Source organism: Nycticebus coucang, chromosome 9 (assembly GCF_027406575.1).
Source record: "Nycticebus coucang isolate mNycCou1 chromosome 9, mNycCou1.pri, whole genome shotgun sequence".
Taxonomy (NCBI): Eukaryota; Metazoa; Chordata; class Mammalia; order Primates; family Lorisidae; genus Nycticebus; species Nycticebus coucang.
The window spans coordinates 109,385,859-109,410,164 of record NC_069788.1 but is presented as its reverse complement, the minus strand read 5'-3'; the positions used below and the strand labels follow the sequence as shown (position 1 = coordinate 109,410,164).

Genomic DNA, 24,306 nt, shown 5'->3' with positions numbered 1-24,306 from the left:
AAATGTAGTTTCTAGGGAACCTGGACCCTACCCTTACCCCAATCCTAAAGTTACCTCTAGAGCTGCAGCCTGAAATTGTACATTTTAAAGGCTGATTCTCATGCCCAGTGAAATTTGAGAAGGACTGCCACACGTGAACAGACTCAGAAACAGCCCAAGGCTGATGTGACAAGTGTGTTGCATCCCCTCTCTATACCCAGTGGCTCCCTGTAGCAAGATGGAGCTAGTCTCACCAGCCAGGATTTTAGAACAAGGACATAGCTGCTGAAGGACAGTGGAAGTGGCACCTGGGAGCACGGGCTGGGCACAGATAAAGCAGGAAAAAAGTCTTGCTGACCAAACTCAGGAGGTCAGCAGAGAATTGCTTCAGGAGTTCTCGGAGAACTCCAAAAGAAAAAGGTGCACACATACCTGTACACACACACAGCCTTCAGCCTGTAGATTTTAGCTTCAGATAGACTTTTCTGCCCAGTGGTTAAGTGACCTCCCTAGAGGAAATTGTTTCTTAGGAGCCACTAAGTAGCCCCTAGCTCTGTGCTTGGTCATTGCAGATGGTTTCCTTGCTATGGGATCCCGGCCCCAAAAGAGAACTATGGGATTCTGCTTTTCTTACCCTTTCCCACTCCCAAATCCCTGACAGGCCCATAGTCTGGAAGGGGTTCCTGCTTAGGCCATCTGCTATGGATGGTTTCTCTAATTCTCAATTGATACAGGGGGTGAGAGGAGTACTCAGAAATGGTGCGATGTTAGTCATTTATAGTTAAGGTACAAGCCACATTTCCAAATGCAAGGGTTCCCACCAAGGGATTCTGGCTACAGTGACCTGCGGGTAAGTGTGTGTGCCTTGCAAGTCTGAGCTGCTGCTTCTGCGTGTCTAAGAGAAACAGACTCTGCCAGGAGGAAGGGAGCACACGCAGCAGCAGACTTCTCAGAGGCCGAGGGCAGCAGCGTGCGCACTGTGCAGGCCCCTCACTCTAAGCAATGTATTTGATGATTGAGAGATTCTCTGCCCCAGATTCCAGTTAGCTCTGATTAGCATGTGCCGACATGGAATTAAGAAAAGGATAATTAAGGATATTTATCGAGTCGTACACCTTAGAATAAGGCTTTTACTGTTCCAGAAACAATCTTCCAGAAGATGAAATCATCCAAGAGTCCCCAACAATATTTATTTATACAGAGATTTTGAGAGTAATATTTGTATTTGTCTTCATACCTCAGTCTATGCGTCTGGGCCAAGTCATTGTGTGGCACACGTGCAGCTTCCCCGAACGCCTCACGGATTGTAGCACCTGCTTCCAGGAACACCAAATGAACACAGGGTCTTGGGGGGACAAGGGGGAACCCATAATGCCCCAGGCTGCATGGACCCACAATCCAGACATGTGCACTCTGACCTGGAAGGCGTCTAGCCAGATGTCCAGGGGAATAAGATTGGGGACGAAGGTGAAAGGAGGGACCCAGAGGGCAGACAGGAGAGTGTTAATTCTCACCCTTTGCTTCTGAGTTCAGAATATCCATAAGGCCTAATATAGTTGATGGCCCTGGAACTACATTAACCTGTATTTTCTCCCTGTGGTGACCCACAATACTATTGATGTAGAGAGGACAATTTGCAAAAATGACAAGATTTGCCCTTAATCCCAGGTACCCCAAGATATCTTGGTAACCTTTCTGGAAAAAAACAAAAATGCTTGCCTTGTATAACATAATCCCAATTCCCACAGCGAATGTGGCACAGCAATGAGCAATCTGACCTCAGACCCCAAGTGTCGTCCAGTCTGGCCCCAACTTGGCCATCCTCTGCCCTTCCTCCTCCCTAAGTAGCCCAAATCCCATTACCACATGATGTGTCCACTTGCCATCCCTTTTCCTCTACACCCACCACCTCTGTCTGCATCACAGAAAATCTGTGTGTTCTGAAGAGTTCGGCCTTCCCCTAACCAAACACACACTTTCTTTACCACAGTGATTCTCAGAGCCAGCAAGAAAAAGAAATGTTCCAAAAGGAAACCTCCATCTCAGCCGTTCGCCTAGAGCCAGAGGTTTGGGCTCCAGGCCTCTGGGTGAGGTCTGTTGCTTTGTTTCCCGAGGAGCGGGCAGTCAGGCGCGGCAGTTCTCTCTCCTCTCTCTCTCTCTCTCTTTTTCTCTCTGTCGCAGGTGGGGTCTCAGCTACACTTACAAGACTTCACCACCATGTTGGAGAGCTGCTCCACCTTGGGGGTCCTCCCGACATAGTACAGGATGGTCAGGGGCTCCAAGTCCTGGGGCACACAGCAAGGCGAGGCAGATGCTTCAGGGTTCAGGGTGTTGTACAGTCCCAGCACCTGAGGAGGGACACATCATGTAGAGGTTGGAAAGCCCAGCTCAGGCCTGGAGCCCAGGAATCTTACAAGTTCTAGGGGCTGCCCTAGCGACAGAGCCAGTAGAATGGCCACTGCTGCTCCCGAAGAACTGTCAGAACAGACCTGCTGCTGTCCATCCACAATGACAGAATGCAGAACATCTGCACTTGTTTGAGGGTTACCAGTTGAAACATGTAACAATTACTGGGGAACTTTAAATTGATAATGAAATTCTCTTGGCTATTAAGAACAACTCCTGGGCGGCGCCTGTGGCTCAGTGAGCAGGGCGCCGGCCCCATATACCGAGGGTGGCGGGTTCAAACCCGGACCCGGCCGAACTGCAACAAAAAATAGCCGGGCGTTGTGGCGGGCGCCTGTAGTCCCAGCTACTCGGGAGGCTGAGGCAGGAGAATAGCTTAAGCCCAGGAGTTGGAGGTTGCTGGGAGCTGTGTGATGCCACGGCACTCTACCGAGGGCATTAAAGTGAAACTCTGTCTCTACAAAAAATAAATAAATAAATAAATAAAAAGAACAACTCCTATGTTGGTCTTCCTAGCTATCCCAGTAACTGATCACTTCAGTGAGAAATGTTCTTAACATTGCCTTGGGCCATTTCGTAAGTGCCAGAGTGCAGGGCCCCAGACAGGATGCTGTAATAATCAGCTACAAGGAAATAGGCTTCACAAATTACTGCCCTATTTCTGATTCCCCTTGAGGGAAAGACAGGCTAGTTTCAGAGGTGGACTCTCTTACTTCTCTTCCCAGCTTTTCATATTAGCGTCTTCTACAAGCTTTTTATTGTCTTTCAAAATAAGTTTCTTTTGTTTTGTTTTTGTTTTCTGAGAGAGTCTCACTCTGTCACCCTGGGTAGTGTTGTGGCATCATAGCTCACAGCACCTCAAACTCCTGGGCTTGAGAAACCCCCTTGCCTCAGCTTCCCAAGTAGCTAGGACTGTAGGCACCCGCCACTACGCCCTGCTAATTTTTCTATTTTTAGTAGAGACTGAGGTCTCACTCTTGCTCAGGCTGGTCTTGAACTCCTGAGCTCAAGCAATCCACCCTCCTCGGCCTCCTAGAGTGCTAAGATTACAGGTGTGAGCCACTGTGCCTGGCTCAGAATAAGTTTTCTACATTGAAGAAGCTGGAACAATCGAAGTTCTTTTACTAATGGTAGAAGCCTTTCTACCCCAACCTTGCTTGCCAACCAAGTTGCACACATCTCTGACATATAGGGTGGCATGTGACAATTTCCATGGTACAAAAATCTTTAAGCAAATTAAAAGTCTGGTTGAAACTATGGGAGGAATTTAAAATGGCAGAATGTGACCCCGTAGAATGGCATCAAGGTCCCCAAATCAGAACCTTTATCAGAGGGATTTTACTCACCTCAGACCATTATTCATTCAACATTCAATCCTTCATTTCATTGGTAACAAGTGGCCTGCTTGGCCCTGCCCCATGGCCCCAGATGGCACGAGCCCCGCTGCGTACCGTGCTGTGGGTCGTGTCTGCACTGCGGAGGTACGGGCAGGGGCCCGAGCAGAAGTTGGCGTAGTAGCCCTTAGGTTCATGGACCCATTTCCAGCCCAGATCCTGCCGGAAGTCAATGTAGAGAGGGCGCACGCAGCAATTCTCCTCTAGGTTACTACAATGAAAACACAGAAAATCAACTGAAAAAGAAACTTCACCATGCCCTCACATATGTCCCCTTGGAGTCCTTCTGTGCCATCATAGGAAGTGGCTCTAACTAATGGAATCCCAGGTTTAAGGCAGGGGGCTGAAGAAACCCGAAAGGCATTTTCCTGCATGAAAGACCAGGATCCAGGAAAATGATAAGGAGGTGCAGGTGCTGCCCGAGGAGCAGTAAAGAGCGAAAGGCCTCCCCGCCTCCTTTCCCGTCACAAACCAAAACAGAGACACAAAGTGCCACACGTAAAAAAACACTACTGTTACAAGCCAGCTGGGTTCTCTTGAGGCTGGTTCCTAACGTGCCTGCAGCCAAAAATAAACCCCTAGCTTATGCAGCTCATATACCACAGACGACAGCTTAGACTAGATCTAGCGGCCATTTGCCAAACAAGACGTATCCTCCTATCGGAACTGATTCCCATATCCCCCAAAGGTGATTATCAGGCCCCTTCCACTTGGCTGCCTGCGGATATCCATTCGGCAATGCTTGTCAGTGTCTGCTAAGCCCTAGAACCTGCTACTTCCAAAGGCAGCTCCTGGCTAAAATCGGGCTTCTGGTGCGTGAACCACAGCAGACACTCTGGGTTGTCTGTTCCATAACCATTCCTAACCCTCTTCTCTTTTGCTACTTGACAGAGTCTGGAACACCAGATATTCATTTTCCTGGCTTCCCTCACGGGGAAGGGTGGTCTTGTGACCCAATAATGAGTGACCGAGAGGTAAGGAGATGCGTGCAGGGGGTGCAGATAAGTTCTGGCAAAGATATATTGATCATTCATAAAAGTAATAGATGGAAGAGGAAAGCCGCTGGCTCCTCGCCTTCACTCCTTGTTTTAAACATGGCTCTAGCAATCACCTGTGACCAGAGCAGGCACGGGAAAAGCCAGCAGACGGAGCACAGCAGACTGGGAAGCAAGAAAGCCTGAGTCCTTAGTGACAGGACTAAGCAGCCACCCACCCCTGAGCATGCTGCCACGGACCTCTTGTGAGCAAAGCCCCCCCCCCCCAGTTTAAGTCACTGTCACTTGCAGTCAAGAACATTCATCCCTAAGTGACAGACGCACAGAACCGCAGTCCTCACAGGGCGTGGTTTCCGGAGTTGAGACGACCGGTGCACCCTCCCCAGATACGTTCCTTCTTTTACCTGAAGTGCTTCTCCTCCTGGGTCCCTACATCCCCAAACCTCACTCATCCTCGAAGCCTCTGCTCTAATTCCACACCCTTCTGGAGCCTTTGCTGTGTCCACGGATGAACTTGCTCCTCATTCTTAAAGCACTAATCCTTCAAACCCTCTCATGGATGTGATCATTTCCACCTTGTATTAATCGGGACACAAGCTTTATCATCCCTCCCTTACAGCTGAGCAGTGAAATTGCTCCTAAATCAGAGAAGAAGCTATGTCTTGGCTCTCTCTTTATCATGGCTACTCAACTATTTCTGAACTAGTTAAGTTTGCTAGCTGAGATTTCCCCTGCAAAGGGAAACTGTGCGATTTTCTCCCCATCCAGTAAGCATCCTTGGACCCTTCACAGTGAAGTGAGCACTTCTTTAATGGAAACTCCTGTATCGGCTTGGTGCCTGTGGCTCAAGCGGCTAAGGCACCAGCCACATCCACCTGAGCTGGCGGGTTCGAATCCAGCCCAGCCCGCCACACAACCATGGCTGCAACCCACCACACAACCACGGCTGCAACCAAAAAATAGACGGGCGTTGTGGCGGATGCCTGTAGTCCCAGCTACTTGGGAGGCTGAGGCAAGAGAATCGCTTGAGCCCAGGAGTTGGAGGTTGCTGTGAGCTGTGATGCGGTGGCACTCCACCCAGGGTGACAGCTTGAGGCTCTGTCTCAAAAAATAAATAAATAAAAGAAAAGAAACTCCTGTATCAATCTCTCCCTCTCTCTCCCTCTCACACACACCCTACACGTACATAGAACATGAAAACCAAGAATTCAGTCATGCGCTTCCAATCCAAACTATTTTAGCAACACTCTCCTCCTCATAGTCTTCCTCATTTACCTCATGCAAGCCCAGACAGAGTTGGGCTGCAGAAAAACAATGTGACTACCAGGGAAACAGAAAGAGATCTGTAAGATCTTCAATCTTCTTTCCTGGAGATGTTTGTGAAGAGCATCGGGGACCCTCTGGAGTGTGGCTCAGGTCCGGGGCCTGACCCAAGCACACAGTCAGTGTCAGTTTCTGTAGGGGGCCCAGGCTCACCGGAAGCAATAATTGGTGTCCAGGGCCCGCTTCTTTCTCTGGCCCCCTTGGCCCGGGCTGTCGAGCCGATGCGGGGGAATCATCATGAGGATGAGATGAGGGCCGTGGTGGTCCTTCTGCTTCTTGAGGCGCCCCAGATCGCCACGGCCATGATCATCCTCATTGTCCACACCTGCAGAAGGGAAGGAAGTCAGTGATCTCCTAAGGGAAGCAGAGGCTCCTCCCATCGCTGCCCAGGAAAGCAAGCGGGGCAAGAGCAGCATTTCACTGCCATGTCGAGGTTGGGGAAGCAGCACAGAAAGGCTCGTCGTCGTGGTGAGGATGCCACTGGAAGAGGCCCATGTTCCGACCCTCTTAGGACTCAGGCAGGGAAATCTCCCAAAGGGCAGGCGGCCCTTCTGAGATCCACGAAGCATCCCTGTCCCTGGGTAGTACCTAACACATACCCTTGGATGGTCAGTTTAGATTCTAGACTAGAATCTTAGGGTTTGAGTCTCCTTTTATACCTTGAATTGGTCAAGATAGCACAGAAGTCTTATTGATAATTTAAAGCAGGGGTCCTCAAACTGCGGCCCGTGGGCCACATGAGGCGGTGTGATTGTATTTGTTCCCATTTTGTTTTTTTACTTCAAAATAAGATATGTGCAGTGTGCATAGGAATTTGTTCATAGTTTTTTTGTTTTGAAACTATAGTCTGGCCCTCCAACGGTCTGAGGGACAGTGAACTGGCCTCCTGTTTAAAAAGTTTGAGGACACCTGATAAAGTATCAGAACTTGGGGAGCCAAAACAAGACTGTTGGGAGCCAGGGATAGCAGGAGCATCACGTGAACCCAGGAGGCTGCAGTGAGCTGTGACGACGCCACTGCACTCCACCCTGGGTGACAGAGTGACACTCAACCTCTTAAAAAAAAAAAAAAGACTGAATAATTGTTAGTATTCACATTGCAGTCATAGTTTTTGAAGTGTTTTCACCATGAAATTCAGATGAGATAGATAATGGAGCATAGTATAACCAACAGCTTAGCTACTGTCGACAGCCCAGGCCAGGGAGGCCAGAGGAAGAAGAGGGCCCTGGACACCAATTACTGCTTCAAACAAACTCTAGAAAGAAAATGAGACAGCCCCTGCAGGATAAGGAGGCTGCACTCGGCAGCCACCCAGGGGCCTGCACCTTTTCCCAGACAAGCCTCTGACCTCAGGTGTCCCTTAATTACCCACCATGGAAATATGAAAGAATAAACTACAGATCATCAAGACTGATTTCCTTGGAAATATACTGGAAAACCAGGAATGACTCTCAATTGTTTCATCCTCTCTCTGCAAAATACCCTGAGCCTTGAAGCAATCATCCAAACCCAGCTCATTCCTGGGCAAGGATCAGGCAGGCCCACCCCACATCTAGAAAGTTCAGTAGTCAGGGCACCCATGTTCAGGGCTGCCAAGGTCTCTCTTAGGCAAAGATAACTCTTTGTTGAGCATTTCTGGCACTGCGTTTTCTAATTTTTATCTCACTGCTGTGCACACTGGTCCCCACTTCCCAGGGCTCAGAGCAGCCGACCCGCTTGCCTACATGATCCCACGGCTCTGACCAGATGCCAACGCATCCTCTACAGCCATAGCTGAAAGTCATGCTCACTGTGGGGCAAAGCAGAAACAGTCAAGTACAAAACCGTTGGCCTTCTCTGTGAAGGAGCCAAAGCAGCGTGGCTCCTTTTCATAGGGTCTGATAGGGGTGTTGCCTTCTGTCCTGTCCCATTAACTCCCCCACCATCCTACCATACACATTCATTTTGTTACCTTTGAATTTGATTTCCATCACCTCATGGATGTTTTCCAGGATATCTCCATTGGGCTGAAAGGTGTGACATGGACAGTGAATGCTGATTTCCAAACCTAAGTTGGACTCTGCAAAATAAGACACAGAGTTGGTGAGAAAAGCACTTCTGTGTGATAAGGATGGATGCCCACTACCCATGCAAGGTGGACCAGGACCTCCGCTCCCAAGGGCACTCACAGGAACTGAGTTAATATTACCGAGTATGAGGGTCACAGGACACAGAAAGTACCTCCAAAGCTCAGAATGGACTTTCATGCACATGTTGCCATATTCCATGTGTTTCTGTTACCCCATGAAGAACCCGATGGGGGCATGAACTAATGATATCACAAAGGAGAACTGCAACAGTCACCTATTTACAAAGGACGGTGTTAAGAGAAATTGTCACCTACCTCGTTGGGGGCAAATGGACAAGGGTACAGGAAGCAAAGAAAAAACTCACACCACCTAAGTGTGTGTTGGGAGAGGAGATATCTGAGCCAACCTACAGAGGAAGAATGAAGGGAAGAGACAGAGGAAGTGGAAGGGACCAAGGAGAAGGAGTAACCAGAGAACGTTAGCAGCCATGTGTGGTGGCTCATACTTGAATCTTAGATCTTTGGGAGACCAAGATGGGAGGATTATTTGAGGCTAGGAGTTTGAGAGCCGCCTGGGCAACATAAAAGACCCCGTCTCTACAAAAACAATTTCTTTAAAAAGTTAGCCAGGTGTGATGGCACATTCCCATGGTCCCAGCTACTTGGAAGGCTTAGTCAGGAGGATCATTTGAGTCCAGGAAATAATGAGACAGTAATTCAAAAGGCCACAGAATAAAAGGCTGGGCCATAGGATTAAAGTCAGGAATCAATGCTAGAGGCAAGGTCATCTGTAAATAAGCAGCAGAATCAGTAAAATATGCAAGCATATCCACCAGGGCTATGATGGTGGATATAGAGAAAGTGGAAAGTTCCAGAGGAGATAAGGTGAGCCACCGTGATTACACTTGGCAGTATTTCTCCTAAGGAACAAAGATATAATGAGGTGAAAATTACTCAGCTGTTTCTCCTTTGGAAACCCTTATTCACCGTGATGGCAGGTTGGAATGTAGATCACTCACCAAGATGAGCAGCTCAAGATGGAAGCTGTGAACTTAAAAAACAGACCATAGATGACAGAGGGCTATGGCCCAGGGACCAGATGACATGAGCTCAGAGAGAATGAGCCTGATGAAGCCTGGAGGTGTCAAGGTTTGGTGACTGGCATTCCAGTGCATGAAGGCCAACTCTGGCCCTTTCTCCTAGTAGTTGTGGGATCATGTGTTTGCACAGCCCAAATCAAGGAGGCAGGGAAATTGATAAGTGGGACTGAGTGGAGAAAAAAAGGAAAAAATTGAAAGTAAATGAAAAGTTTCTACTGAATCAAGTAGTTTTATGCAGAGAAAACCAGATAGGATCTGGTATCATATCAATTCTAGTATCACGTCTGGGTAGGACTGAATTAGGGAAGCTCTATGGCCAGGTATAGAAGAGGAAGTAGAGGACGGACGCCCCTGGATTCAGAGTCAGCCGTTAGTAAACCGATTAACTTCACTAAGAGGTCAATCAGTTCAGATGCTTACTATGTGAGCATCTGGCCTTGGGGCCAACCCGGGGTCCTCCTGAAATCTGGTGTCATCAGAGAAAACCCCAAAGAGTCCAGCCTGGCTCAGCATCCTTCTCATGGGCAGAATGGTACAAGCCCAGCGATTACAGTCACCATTAGGTAAGCCTGGACATCCTAGTCCTACTAAAAGGACTTGCTAAAAGCCAGCTCCCTGAGCATCACACTGAAACCCCATCTCTACGGAAATACAAAAATGAGTGGGGCATCATGACACACGCCTGTAGTCCCACCTACTCGGGAGGCTGAGATGGGAGGATCACTCGAGCCCAGGTGTTGGGAGGCTGCAGTGAGCTAGGCTGATGCCACTGCACTCTAGCCTGGGCAACAGAGTGAGACTCGTCTCTTATAAAACAAAAATAACAATAAAAGAAAACCCCCAGCTCCTTCCCATAAACTTCAGAGCCCAACAAGATCTGTCCTGCTCCAAGTCAGGGCAGCCCCTGGGACACACTGACACCTACTGAGCTTGAAACTCAAGAGGGTTCCAGAGGGTTAGCTCAGTGGGAAAGACAGACCAATAACAGGGCAGCTGAGCCCAAGGGAGAGGAGAAGAGTACAGACAGGGAAGCTTGAGGAGTAAGTGTCCTATCCCCAGTCTAAGGCAGCTGGAGGAGGGAGCTGAATATCTGAAGGAGCTACTAACAACACGGTGTACTTCCCGTACAAGGTGTGTCAAGGTGGGCTGGGAGAGACCTGGAGTGGGTGAGTTCTATAATTCTGTGAGTTGGAAAGTCAAGGTGCAGACAGTTGTGTTGGGGATAATGTTAGGGAAGAGGTGGAGAACAGGAAGGGGTGGTCTGGCTTGGCCAACAGGCTCTATCTGGGTAGAGGGCTCAGAACGGATGACAGCAATCACCAACACTTGTTGAGCTTACCCCAGATCAAACGCTGTGCCGAGATTCTATAAGCATTAACTCATCTGATCTCTATAATAATCCTACAAAGTAAGAACTATTTGTATACCCCATTATACAGATAAGGACACTGAGGCTTAGGAAAATTAAATGGCTTGTCCAAGGTATCCAGCCAGTAGATGGCAGTCCCAGGATCCAACACAGATATCCAGGAGCCCAGGCTGTGTTCTGGGTCAGAGATGGTTGGGGCCCCATCCAAGACCACACATGTGACTCAGTTTCCTTGTCAATCCACACCATCAACTGCTCCAGTTAGGAGTCCATTTGCTGCCTGGTTTGGGGCTATGGACTCTGAAGAGACTTGTAAGCTCTGTGTAAGTAAAGGCCTGTGTAGTGATTTCCCTGTGAGAGGGGTGGGCAGTATCTGCCTAAGTGGGAACTGAAGGTTCCAGTGAAGAACTAACCTCAGAACTGGCAGCCGTCAGGATGGTGGGTGGGGGACCCATAGGTTTTGTTACGAAATTATCTTTTTGATGTCTCAGGAGGATGGAAATCATTCTCAATGCAAACTTCTCATTGAGTTCTGCAGCTGTGAAAATAAGAACTCCTTCAAGTGCCCAGGGCTTCAAAGAAATCCAGGTGGAGCTGATCAAAATCAGACAGGGAACCTAAGAGATTAATTTCCCCAGCTCCTCCTTTCTGTAGCCAAGTCGGGCTGTAGGCAGAGTGCCGTCTGAGTCAGAATTCCCGCTGCTGTCGGCAGGTCCACGTGGGTTCTCCTGGGCTTTTGCCTTTATGCTCAGTAGAAGGGACAGGATGGAATTCCAGTGTACTTCTGGAACTGAGGCAGGACCTCCAGCCCACCCAGTGGCCAACTCAGCCACCAAATAAATGGGGCTTGCAAATTCGGATGCCGACAGAGTCCAGGCCTGTCACACCAATGAGCAAATCGAGCCACGGTGTGATGCCAAATAGGAACTGCCCACTGTATTCTTTTCTTTTCTTTTTTTTTTTTGCCCACCATATTCTTTGGGAACAGTGAGGATGGTGGGGGCTGTGGGAACTGAAGGTGCACACCCATCATCTCTGGTGAGTGGTTAACAGAAAATCTTCCAATTTTTCAAGAAAAGCCAGGAGTCCAGGTTTTACATGAAATCTCCTGACTTTAAAAAAACAAAAATAAAACCTGTCGACCACTAGCTAAATGTTAACATAATATGCAGGCCAAGCAGTCTGTGATGCCTGCCTTAGAGCCCAGTTTCCTAAACCATCCAAGACAGGAGAGGATCCACCTGCCTCAGCGACTCTGGGCATCTATGTGTGGGTGGCTTGTGGCTTTAAAGCAGCTGCTGATGGGAGAAAGCCCTTCGTAAGAGAAGAGGGACAGGTGGGACTGCCACGCATAACCCAACCCACTGAGCTGCCAGACCAGACAGTAGCAGCCAAAGAAGGGGAGAGAAACGCAGAGCACAGTGTCAGCAGACACCAAACCTCTACTCCAGACTGGACGGCCTTGGTCTAGTCACTTCACTTCTCCGAGCCTCAGTTTCCTTATCTGACATAATAAAGGCTTGCTCTTGTCAAACATGTTGAAAGCTATGAAGTTAATACATTTGAGGTTTAAAGCAGCTCTGAGGTTTGCAGGGGAGGAACCATTACCGATTTCCCAGGTGCGGGAACAAAGTGAGATGTTCAGGACACACGAGGCTTGACATACCTATTGGGTAGCTCTACTTGGAAGACTCCCAGGCCCTTCAAACCTAATTGCCCAACCCCATTCCTCTCCCTGTCTTTCCTATTTCAGTAAGTGATACCACCTACATGTTCAGTCCAAACATGTGGAAGTCATCTGGGACTTCCCTTGTGTCCCCACGCCCCATACCTAGTTAGCCACTGCTATTGGCTCTACCTCCAGTTCCACACAATGTCCCATCCACTGCACCACCCTCGCCTGAACCCCTAGTGCTCTCATCTGGGGAGCTGCAATGGCCCTAATGAGGTTTCCTGCTTCTTCTCTAGACCTCATGGCAACCAGGGGATCTTTTAAAGAAGTAAAACAAATGGTCTCACCCAAAGCCCCCATTCTGGTGATCCACAGCTTCTTATCTTGTCCTAAAACCTCGCCACGGCCTGACAGATCCTAAATTACATGATCTGGTTCCAGCCCCGTGTGTGACCGGCCCCCATTTCCCAACCCCCTCTTTGCTGCCACCACACCAGTCTGTTCACTGCTGCTAGACCAGCTCAAGCTGTCTCCACCTGAGGACCTGGGCCTCTCCTGACCTTCATGGGCTGACTTCTGTTTATCCCTCAGACAGCCATGCACAAATGCCTTCATCTTAGCGACCTTCCCGGAGCATGGAATGCTGGGCCCCACCCGGTTGTTATCACATTGCCCTTCTTTTATTTTTCACTTCCTGCTATCTGAAATTTTTATTCCTCGATATGTTTACTTGTTTATTATGTAACTTTCCCCCCAGAACAAAAGCCCCCGGAGATCTGGGACCTCCCCTGTCTGCACAGCTACCTCCCCAGGGTCTGGCTCAGAGTGAGCAGGAAGAAGCACTAGCTGAGAGAATGAATGGAGGCCACACAGAGACTCGGGGGCAAAGCTGCCTCGGTGACGCCCCTCATTCTGCCTTCTTCCCTCTGTTTCACGAAGGAGGCAGGGCCCTGAGGTTCCTTCTCAGATGCTCGTTGTAAAGGTCAACCTACCTCTTCTCAACAGCCACTCACGCACAGTGTCGGTGACATCGAAAGACAACCACTCGGCAGTGCCCCGTGTGGGCAGATTCTTGCCACCGATGTAGCGCTGTTTGGCGATGTGCTCATCCGGCCGAAGTATCTACAGGTAGAAGAAAGGATTTAATACCCAAAGCCAGGACAGAGTACCATGGGGACAAGTGAGGGCAGCAACGGGAAACTGAAGGTCTCTGCACCTTAGGTAACTCTTAATCCTCTTGATGGCAGATACAGATACAGAAACCAAGGCTCCCAGAAGCTGGGCTCCCAGCCCCAGTCTGCGGAACCCTGTGCCCCATGCAGGCCTGACGCGGCTCTCCTGTCTGTGCGGCCTCTGTTCCCAGGGGGCTCACCTGGAAGAGCTCGATCCTCTGCTCATTGCGCTTGGAGCTAGGATTGGGCACCCGCAAGACCCGGAATTCTGCTCGGAACAGGTTGGTTCCATTTTTCTCCACTGAGGACACATTAAAGCGGAAAACCTTGGAGGTGATTCCTTTGGGGCAGACGGCCAGCTCATCTAGGAGAGAAAGCAGTGGGGAGAGGCCCGGCCTGAGGGAGGGTCACGGGGGGGCGTGCTGCCAACCAACACTCACCAAGTGACCTCGGGAGCAGCTCGAGGCCTCCAACTTAAAGGTGGACATGGGAGGAAGCTTCTTGGGGACCCCAGAATCATACCCAGTCCTAGAGCAAGGAGCAGTCAGAGCTCAGAGCCCCAGGACATGGCCCTAGAGACTGGCCAGTCGAATGTAACTGTCCTCTCCTCCCGTCTCCTGGACAGCCCAACTCTGGTAAGCTCTCCAACCTGTTTCCCAACTCTTTTAGAAAACACAGATTCTCAGAAGATATTCTGAGTTCCCCTAGCAGATCACACATCTTGTAGCTAGTTAACTCATTCCAGTGTTTGTTCATTCTGACACTCATTCACTTACCAGACATGTATTGAGCAAGGGCTATGCGTCAAGCGTAGCGTAACGAGAAGCAGGAAGCGAACAGACATGGCTTCCGCTGATCCAAGGGGATTAACATCCAGGGACATTTTTTTTTCTTTTTGAGACAGGATCTCGCTCTATCACCTCAACGAAAGTGTAGTGGCATCATCATACCTCACAGCAACCTCAAACTCTTAGGCTCAAGTGATTCTCCAGCCTCAGCCTCCCAAGTAGCTAGGACTGCAGGCACTCACCACAACACCCAGCTAGTTTTTCTATTTTTAGTAGAGATGGGGTCTCCCTCTTGCTCCGGCATCTTGAACTCCTGAGCTCAAGCAACCCACCTGCCTCAGCCTCTCAGAGTGCTAGATTACAGGTGTGAGCCACCACGCCCGGCCCTCAGGGGACATTATTAACATAGGAACCAAAAAACAAAAAAATATATGAACTCAAGGAATAGGACCAGAGAGACAGAGTCTTTGGAGAAGCTCAGGATCTGCTATGGGAAATGAAAGGAGGGAGCTTCCTGGAGGAGGTGCGAACTTTTCTGGGCCCTGCAGGAGGAGAGGGTTTGAGGATAGGAAGGGAACGAGGCAGGGAGGGGAGAGAATCCTGCTCCAAAGCAGCAAAGCTGCAGCCAGGGGAGAAAAGGTTAAGACAGTAGACTGGGGACCCCTGGAAGGAGGTCAGATTTCATCCTATTGCTGAGCATGGTGGCTGAATGGCAGTAGTCCCAGCTACTCGGGAGGCTGAGGTAGGAAGATGGCATGAGGCCAGGCGTTCAAGACCAGCCTGGGCAACACAGTGAGACCCCTGTCTCTAAATATAATTTAAAAATGTATCCTGTTCCCTGCAGGGAGCATAGAAAGCAGTGCAGTGGCCTATCATTATCATCCCTGTGTTTCACACCTAATGAAGCAGGGTTTACATGGCAAACAGCACACTTTTTCTTTTTTTTTTGAGGCAGGGTCTCACTCCACTGCCCTGGGTAGGCAGGCTCACAGCAACATGACACTCTTGGGCTCAAGAGCTCCTCTTGCCTCAGCCTCCCAAGTAGCTGGGACTACAGGCGCCCACCACAATATCCGGCTAGTTTTTCTATTTTTAGTAGAGATGGGGGTCTCGCTCTTGCTCAGGCTAATCTCAAACTCCTGAGCTTAAGGGATCCTCCCACCTCAGCCTTCCAGGGTGCTGGGATTACAGGTGGGAGCCACTGTGCCAGGCCCAACGGTCCACATTTTGAGCCTGGCAGAGACACAGGTGTTTCTTCAAACCAAGCTACCCCACCACTGTTGGTTCCGTTCTCTTCGAGAGTCTTTTTCCTGGACGGCATGTGCTAGATCAGCCTGTCATATGGGCTCTTCAATGGTCTCTTCATCCTTATCCGTAAGACAGAGGCAGCAAAAGCTCTTTCCCACCCCTCAGAGCCAGATAAAGGAAAGATCCTCTTTTTTCTGCTGCGACACACTTTACAACCTTATGGTCAGAGCAGCATTAACACCCAGAGACAAACTTTCTATACAAATGGTAACAATAGCCAGAAGTTGAAATTCCAGCTGATAGACCCAGATTCCACACATAATGAACATGGCTGGGCTGAGCTCATATTCACCCTGAGGGCGATTCAGGAAGTTATGGACAAGGCAGGAAGGATCAGAGGCCTGGAAACAAGCAAATGCACTACCAATCTTTAGGAAAGGATGAATGTTTCTGGAAACTGCCATCTGGTAGACCTGACACTGGTTCTTAGAAAATTAATGGAACAGATGTTGGGAAAACAAATGTGTGAATGCAGGCTAATACAGCCTTGATTAGTAATTGGCTCTGAGAGAACAAACACTGCCAACTCTTTCCTAAACGATTTCAGATAGAACCAGAGAAAGAAATCAGTGATAGCAATCTAATGTGTAAGTGTACATGTGTGTAATCTTCTGGACATAGATAAGCTCCTTGGACTGGCAACCTTCTCAAGGAGCTGTCAGTGATAGGTCTTGAAGGAGCTGTCATGGATATGGCTTCAGTCATATAGCATCTCCAACAGGAAGAACAAAGGGTCAGTGCAAAGTGCACCTTACTACAAAAAGGAAAAGGGGAGCAGAAAAAGCACTACTGGTGAGGAGAGTCAGTGGCATCAAGGCCTTGGGAAGCCAGGAGATGGGGAAGGCAATGAGCTAAGAGAGTTCTCAGGAGCTCCTAGTGACCATCCCTGCTTGGTTTCTTCTCGCCCATCAATCAGGCACCTGCTCCCTAAAATGGGCTCCTCTTGGTGAGACTCTGAAGGAGGTGGGAAGGCTCATTTTCCATCACTGGGAAGGCTATAGATTTCCAAATGAGTTAGAAGGTACATCAGGAGTCATCTGGTACAACTCTCTTCAGAGACAGAAACAAGTGTCCAGAAAGGTCTTGGCCAAGGTCTCACATGAGTTAGTTGACACAAGCAGCTTGACTCTAGCAAACAAAGCTCAGACAAGTATCAGTCATTTAAAAAGAATTGTTTGTGAGAAACAAGAAAAGAAAAAGATTAATACAGCCTTATTAATCAAGGCTGTATTAGCTGTCATTCACAGTTAAATCTGCTGAATAATCATGATGTTTTAAATAATTTGTGGCATGGGTATGGTGGCTCACACCTGTAATTCTAACACTATGGGAGGCTGAGGTGGGTGCACTGCTTGAGCTCAGGAGTTCAAGACCAGTCTGAGCAAGAACAAGAATGAGACTTCATCTCTCTTAAAAAAGAAAAACTAGGCAGAGGTTATAGTGGGTGGGTGCCTATAGTCCTAGCTACTTGGGAGACTGAGGCATGAAGATCACTTGAGCTCAAGAGTTTGAGGTTGCTGTGAGCTATGACGCCCTGGACTCTATCCAGGGCAACAGAGTGAGACTTTGTCTCAAATAAATAAATAAATAAACAAACCAAGATATAAAAAAAATGATAATAGTAAATAACTAATTTGTGGCATGAATCAGAGTGTAAATAAAGACACAAAGTATAATAGCACCGCCTTACATTTCCTAATGCTTTTTGTAACCCATCTGACCCTCTCTCTAATCACCCTTGAGGAGAATGAGAACACATAAAATTTATCACTCTACAAATGAGGAAACTTGGCATCAGAAAAGTTCAATGGCTTTCCCTAGGTCACTCAGCTATCAGGTAGCACAAGCAGGATTTGAACCCAGGTCTTCAGACCACACCTCATTTGTCGAAGCAGAGACTATGGAAGCTGGAGGAGACTTGGGAGATCATCTAACGGAGCTGGTTTCATCAACATGATGTGGCAAGATTCCATGAAATGGGGCTAGAGCACCAACCTCCAACAAGGCCAACTGCCAGTTGTGTGGTACCTAAGCCATGCCTCTGCAGAACACTAGTTTTATTGAGAGCTGGACTAGGAGTCCCACCTTTACGAATTAAATTATGACCAACTTTTTCCATTGCACAGAAAAATATATATTGATGAATGCCATTTTTCTCTGTTTTGCTTTAGGGAGCAAAAGAACAAGCAAAGAATATTCATGCAGGGGATTCACGGAGAAACCAAGAAATAGCTGACCATGTTTAGTTAACTGCCTTTTAAAATGTTTTCAGACACCTGGGCTGCTCGGTGTGCCTGTGCTTGCATACATCATTTCGGCTGGTTCTAATGAAGGAGTGTGTGGATTGGCACAGCTGTACTTCTGCACCCTGGCTGTACATTACAGTCACCTGGAGAACTTTAAAAACAGATGATGCCTGGACCCACTCCCCAGTGATTCTGACCACACTGCAGTGAGTGGGTCCACAAAAGTCTGTTTTAAGATCTCCAGATGATTCTAATGTGCAGCCAAGGTTGAGCACCACAGTTTATAATGTTCTGCAAAGGGTAGCATGGCTCCCAGGTGTTCTGGAAGTTTGAGAAACCACTGCTTTAATGGTTAAATGGATTACCTTTTAAATAAATTAGACATGTTGTTTAGCCAATGCATCATCTTGAAAATTTTTGAAGTAGGAGTCCATAAACATTCTAAGACCATGTTAAAAATTGGAAGATTTCACAGAAAGATCCAGATTTTCTGTTCTGTCAAGAAACAGTGAGAACTAGTCAAGCTGGACTCAAACCCCAGCAGGAGCTGAGCAGTGAGTGCCTGTTTTAACAGGGCACGTGGGCTCCACCTCTGCTCTCTGCCTTGGCCACACACACTCTGTTTTCTTCCTGACCCCAAGGCCAAGTGTGCTGTTTATCCTGGGCTTATACTGTACGGAGCTTTCCTTCTGGTCTCTGTGGGCACTTGTGTTTGCAACCCTTCTAAGGAAAGGTTTTGCCCTAGTTCACTTACACATGTAGAGTCTTAAGCTTCTGTGTGCTTAAGAATCTATTTCTTTTTTTTTTTTTTTGAGGCAGAGCCTCAAGCTGTCACCCTGGGTAGAGTGCCGTGGCATCACAGCTCACAGCAACCTTCAACTCCTGGGCTCAAGCGAGTCTCCTGCCTCCGCCTCCCAAGTAGCTGGGACTACAGGCGCCCGCCAGAACACCCAGCTATTTTTTGGTTGCAGCCGTCATTGTTGTTTGGCGAGCCCAGGCTGGATTCAAACCCGCCAGCTCAGATGTATGTGGCTGGCGCCTTAGCTGCTTGAGCCACAGGCGCCAAGCCATGTGCTTATGAATCTTTAAGAAACTTGTTGAAAATACAGCTCCCCCAGATCCCCATCCCTGAGAGATTCAGATTCTGTAAGGGTGGGGCCAGGCCACGTTTACCTCACCTCTGGACCTCACTCAGAGAAATGCTGTCCTACCACCGTTCAGATGGGAGCAGCATCCAGGGCAAGTGAGTTTTCAATATGAAAAGTCAGAATGAACAACATCTACATTTAGCAGCCAGAAAAGAAAGTCTAAAATACGGAGTTTTCTCTTGCTCAGGAACTCTGTGCTTGTTGGTTGCCTTTGGCTGAAAACAAGAACAGTCTCCCTAGAAGACACAGATAATTACAAGCCAGAAGATAAAAGGACACCACCTGCACTGGTGACATCTTGCTAAGGATAACAAAGGGATTAAGAAAGCCATGTCCCCACCACACAGGTCGGAGAAAGTGTCAGCTCACTTCCCATAGCAAAATCCTGGAGAGTTATAAAAGGGATTACCAAGTCCTGCCCATACTCCCCAGCAAAGACTGTTGAACCATCCCAGATAGAATTATAAAATTCTTTCAGCTAAAAGGGAATTTGGAACCCATCTCTGACTTTCCAGATGAGAAACTGAAGCTCAGAGGGGTGACAGTGGCATGGCTGTGGTTGCTTAACCTGCTTGAGACTCAAGAGAAAGAAAACCCATTCATTAAAATTAGGAGAACAGCCTTGGCACCCATAGTACAGTGGTTACGGCGCCCATACACGGAGGCTTGGTGGGATCCAACCTGGCCTCGGTCAGCTAAACAACCATGAAAAAAATAGCTAGGCGTTGTGGTGGGAGGCTGAGGCAAGAGAATCACTTAAGCCCAGGAGTTTGAAGTTGCTGTGAGCTGTGATGCCCTAGCACTCTACTGAGGGTGGCATAGTGAGACTGTGTCTCAAAAATAATATAAATAAACAAATGAATAAAAGTTAGAAGAACATTTGTGGCAGTATGAACCTCCTGGGAAAAAAATAGGCAGAGCTAAAAAAGAACAAACCAATTATCCCTAGGCAATCTGCCACCTGGGCTACTAAAGAGAATAGGTCCTGTCCCTCCTTCTTGGTCCAACATGGGATTCAAAGCACAGCAGCATTCTACATAATAGGATGTAAAATGTCCAGGCTAGAGTCCCTGCTTTTTGGATAAATTACTTAATTGGTCCATGTCTCAGTTTCCTCATCTGTAAAGTCTATACAACAGGGCAGAGCTAGAGGATAGGCCCTCCTCTCTGCTGTCACCGGGGTGCCCTTTCTCCTGCACCACAGAAGAGTATTGCTTCTTTCTCTTTCCTCCCTGGGACTTGTGGCTCCTTGTCCTGGCTCCTAACATCACTCCACTTCAGTGCCTATCCTCCGGGTAAAAGGAGGTGACCTGAGCTGATGAAATTTGGAAAACAATGTGATCTCCTTACCTCCCCAGCAGAAGCTGTGGCATCGAGACCCTGCTTGTGACCCACACAACATAGTGCCACCCCCTAGTCTGCCCTCAAGAATTAAGGGCAGGCTTCCCTTACCCAATGCCTCTGAAGATGGCTGTCTGCTCCTACCCAGCCTCTGCCTGCCGCCTTCTTTATAATTATTGTGCCTCATGTGTCTGCCTCTCCATGCGGGGAGGGGCTCAGCACCTGACCAGCTGCAGGGTGGGTCCAGGTCCCAGTCTGCATGCCTGCTCTGTGTCACTTCCAACAGCTGCAGAGTCTGGGCCCGCTTCCTGTTTGCACCTGTGAGCCTCCATAGCATCGCCCCTATCCCTCTGAGCTTAGGCCCCTCCTCTGTATCCCAAACAGCATCCTGCTCCTTGGGCCCTGGGCCAGACCACTGCTCCATGGCCCTACACTCCCCTCTCCCATCTGCTGCAGTTATAAGGTCTTGGTGCCACAGCCAGAAAGCTACCCAGCATCTGTGGAGTCCTGCCCTGGCTTTTCCCAAGGCTGTCCTTTCTTTGTGCCCCGAGTCTCTGCACAAAATTAATGTCCTCTTGTACCTGCATGGCCTTGCATCCATCGGCTCATTCATTCTCAGCTCAGGATTCCAGGCTGGGTGTGTCCTTGTGACTCAGACTCCCTCTTCCTCTGGACTCCTCCTCCTGACCCAGACCATCAAGGGATGAGTCCTGTCCTCTTGCCCTGGACCCTCCTGAGACTTCTCCTGCTGGCCTCAGATTCTGACCCTCCTCTGACATTTGTGGCCACCATTTCCTACCTAGTGGAGCCCGGGGAGTCGGGGGCTCAGTATCCAGCCTGGGTGCCTCTGGGAACTATGGGCTCCTGGCAAACTCTGAGCCAGCCCCACCCAGGAGACCCTGGGCAGGGCACAAGCTTGGCCTCAGCCTCCACCCTGCACAGCAGCCACATCCTAGGGAAGGCACCCCGGGCAGACTCAGGAAGCTGGAGTGGAAACCTCTCGCCAGCAAACTCAGGCTCCCCTGCCTGGCACGGGTTAAACCCAAACCGGGCCTTTTGCACCTTCCACCAGAGCTGATCCACCCCTCAGCACCCACTTCCGCTCCTTCTCTCCAGGCAGGTTCCTTTCAACCCCTGCTGTTCACCCGCTGACCACCCTCTCCCAGGCTTCATCCCATGCTCCCCCCATCCCACTCCAGGCACTGCCCACCTCCCAGGTAGTCAGGGCGGCGAGGACACCTGCTGGTAGGAAATGCAAACAGAGCTGCTCCCAGAGTCTCTGGCCCATAAGTGGCTCACATTCCTCTTTCCTGGGCTGTCAGTTTCTCAACATCTGCCAAATTTCTCTCTCTTGTATTGAGGTTTTTAAAATCCCCATTCAGTAAACACACATGACTTCCACACGTGTACAAACACACAGACGTCTCACCCAGAAGCCGCCCAGCTCCTCCGTGCAGACGGGAGCCTCCTGGGAAGGCGCGATCCCAGACACATCCCTGCGGCACCCACCGTCCCCCTCCCACCCACCCTCCCATGACACGCAGACACAAAGGGCGCCAGCCCTCTCTAGTACCCAGAGCCACAACCCTGCTCTCCCCAGGTCCACAGGCCTGAAGGGTGCCCATTTTGAGCACATGAATCCGTCTACTGTACAACTCAAGAGTACATGTCTCCCTGAAGTACTGGGACATGCGAACATATGTGCATACCTCCCCCCGCCACAGCTCACAAGGGTCACGTGGGTCACGTGGGTGGGGTAGACCAAAGGGCCCAGGCAGCAAGAAGCTATCTGTTGCTTGGGCTTCAAGAAGCTTGACAGACATGAATTTAGGGCAAGAACTGGAAAAATTGAACCGGAGACGTGTCACAATGAGTTGTGAAAAGCGGAGAGAAGACCAAGGTCTCCAGACTCAGAGAACTATAAGAGCTCTTGAGAGAGCCAGCCTTCCCCTTTACGGCACCCACTCACAGTTAGCCATATGATTGCATGTGCAAGAACACAAATGTTTTCCTGGATGGCACAACATAATCCCACATTAAAATCGGCCAAGGATGGGATGGAAGTTCAGCAAGCCACCGGGTTCCAGGGCCCCTGGCCTCCCAGAAGCACCCAGTTTTTACCAGAATGGCTCTGTCTCCTTCCCGACCTACTGCCCCTGCCCCAGCTGCACATCACACCTTCTGAGCTTGGTGCTGAACCCCGGGCACCCTCCCGTGTGGCCAGCACCGGGACCCCCTCCATGGAGCTCCCTATTCCAGTTCATACCCTCCAGGGTAGACGCCCCTGCAAGAATGTGGACTTACTGTGCTCCGCCAGTCCCTGGATCATGTCGAATTTATGGATTTCTTTGGCATAGTATTCCGACTCGGTGTTTTCCTGAGAGCAGCCTTCTTCCTTCTCCCCCTGCATCTCCTCCAGCAGCTCCCGGGTGCTGTTGTAAAGGGCCAGGACCTGATAGGGGACGTGGGTCATCACTGATGGCTCAGGGGGGCTGGTTAGCCTGAGCTTGCTCAAGATCTGTCCCCTAATGGCTTCCACCCTCTTCTTCTTGATGTGGCCGAAGTCCAAGGTGGTGCAAGTGGACAGAGCGAGGCTGACCGTGGCAAAGTTCAGCAGGGCCAGGACCACCAGAGCCCTTTGCAAGTGCATCTTCATGTGCGAGCCGGGGAGAGAGGCCAGGGGGACAGCGAGGCCTGGAGAGGAGGAGACCCCAGCAGACGTGCAGAAGGAGGGAGGAAAACCAGGCGGCCTCCCCAGATCCCAAAGACTGAGGCTTGGCAAGAAGGTGCATGAACTCACTGCACTGCGAGAGCTTCAGGACTTCCAGGAAGCGCTGGCAACCCTGAGGACGAAGAAGCGGACTGTGTGCCTTGTAGCGCTGGGATTCTTGTCCATGTATCTAAACAGGTTTTGCTGGGCTCTGACTCCCAGCAGGCCAGGTGGAGGGCAAGCAGAGGGCTGGGAGGGGTGGCAAGGCAGCTGGGAGTGGGAAGGGAGCTGGAGTTTTTCCTTAGGTAAAAATAAATAGAGAGGATATCTGATATTGCCAAACACTGCTTGGCGATGGGGAGAAAGTGGGTATTTTAAAGAAGGAGCAGAAGGACCATGGCTGGGTCCCAAAATAAAAATCCTTGCCTTGCCCTGAAGGAGAATACGAAAAGAGAATGGAAAAGAAAAGGAAAAAAATGTAAAAAAAAAAAATCAGATCACCAGTGAGTAGGTGGGGAGAGGCAGGGCTGGGCTAAAGGTGGGGGCAGTAAGGACACACTTGTCTCTCAGGCACTCCATTCATGCTTTCTCTTTTGTTTACACTTCCTCGGGGGCTTTCTAAATGAGTTTGTTCACGCTGCCTCTCGTCTTCATTGGCTGGGGTGTGGGTTATGTGCAATTGGAAGGCAGGGAGGACAGGCCTCTGGAGAGCAGCCCCAATAATCCACTTGGACGCCCTGGGTCACCAGCACCTCGGCTTGTCTTCTCCCTCGGCCATCGCTTCTGTCCCCTGCTTCTCTTTAAAAAAAAAATGAAAAGGAAAAGAAAAAGAAAATAGAAGCCAGTTCACTGCATGCCTGCTCCGGAAAGCTGTTATTCCTTCCTTCTAATGCTTCTTCCCCTAGCTCTCGTCTCTCTATTCCCTTGAACTTGGCTCTCTGCTTTGCTCCCTTTCTCACTCACCCTCTTTTCTCTCTCCCTCTCCCCCTCTCTCCCTCTCGCTCCTCTCGCTCTCTCTCACACACACACATGCACACACACTGCTTTCTCTATTTCTCTCTGCTGAAATTTTATACCTCCCTCCCATGACGTCTCTGGCCTGGGGTGGGGGAGGGAGGGACCAGCGCACGCAGCCTCTTTTGCTGCACGATTTTAATGTTTTAAACAGGCACAGGAAAAGCCGAGCCCATTTGAAAAATACTTTGCGAGTGCTCTCGTTCGACGTGGTAACTGAACTTTTTTTCCCCTCTTGGAGTCACTCCTGCTACACGCTGGCTGTTTTTCTGG

At 49.5% G+C, this 24,306-nt stretch overlaps 1 protein-coding gene across 4 annotated transcripts; it reads right to left on the bottom strand.

The window, feature by feature from the left end:
- Positions 1–1,089: 1,089 nt before the first annotated feature.
- On the bottom strand, positions 1,090–24,306 carry TGFB3 (transforming growth factor beta 3). Of its 4 annotated transcripts, XM_053603084.1 has the most exons (10): positions 23,579–24,306; positions 23,110–23,152; positions 22,614–22,761; positions 13,679–13,842; positions 13,299–13,428; positions 8,049–8,156; positions 6,251–6,422; positions 3,837–3,990; positions 2,183–2,327; positions 1,090–1,292 (listed from the first exon to the last, which is right to left on the bottom strand). In XM_053603084.1, the coding sequence occupies exons 3-10, from the start codon at positions 22,717–22,719 to the stop codon at positions 1,096–1,098; spliced, it is 1,176 nt and encodes a 391-aa protein (XP_053459059.1). In that variant the 5' UTR covers positions 22,720–22,761; positions 23,110–23,152; positions 23,579–24,306; the 3' UTR covers positions 1,090–1,095. The 4 variants fall into 4 exon arrangements, with proteins under 4 accessions (XP_053459059.1, XP_053459056.1, XP_053459058.1 ...); XM_053603081.1 differs by having other exon boundaries at positions 22,614–23,152; XM_053603083.1 differs by having other exon boundaries at positions 1,090–2,327; positions 22,614–24,306.

What these genes read in the sequence shown, in the direction of transcription:
- TGFB3 (XM_053603081.1), bottom strand. Translation starts at nt 22,965, where the DNA reads ATGAAGATGCACTTGCAAAGGGCTCTGGTGGTCCTGGCCCTGCTGAAC. An exon ending in CCAGGGACTGGCGGAGCACA is followed by an intron (nt 13,843 to 22,613) that starts GTAAGTCCACAT and finishes TTTCTCTCCTAG; the next exon opens with ATGAGCTGGCCGTCTGCCCC. An exon ending in TGAGTGGCTGTTGAGAAGAG is followed by an intron (nt 8,157 to 13,298) that starts GTAGGTTGACCT and finishes CTTATTTTGCAG; the next exon opens with AGTCCAACTTAGGTTTGGAA.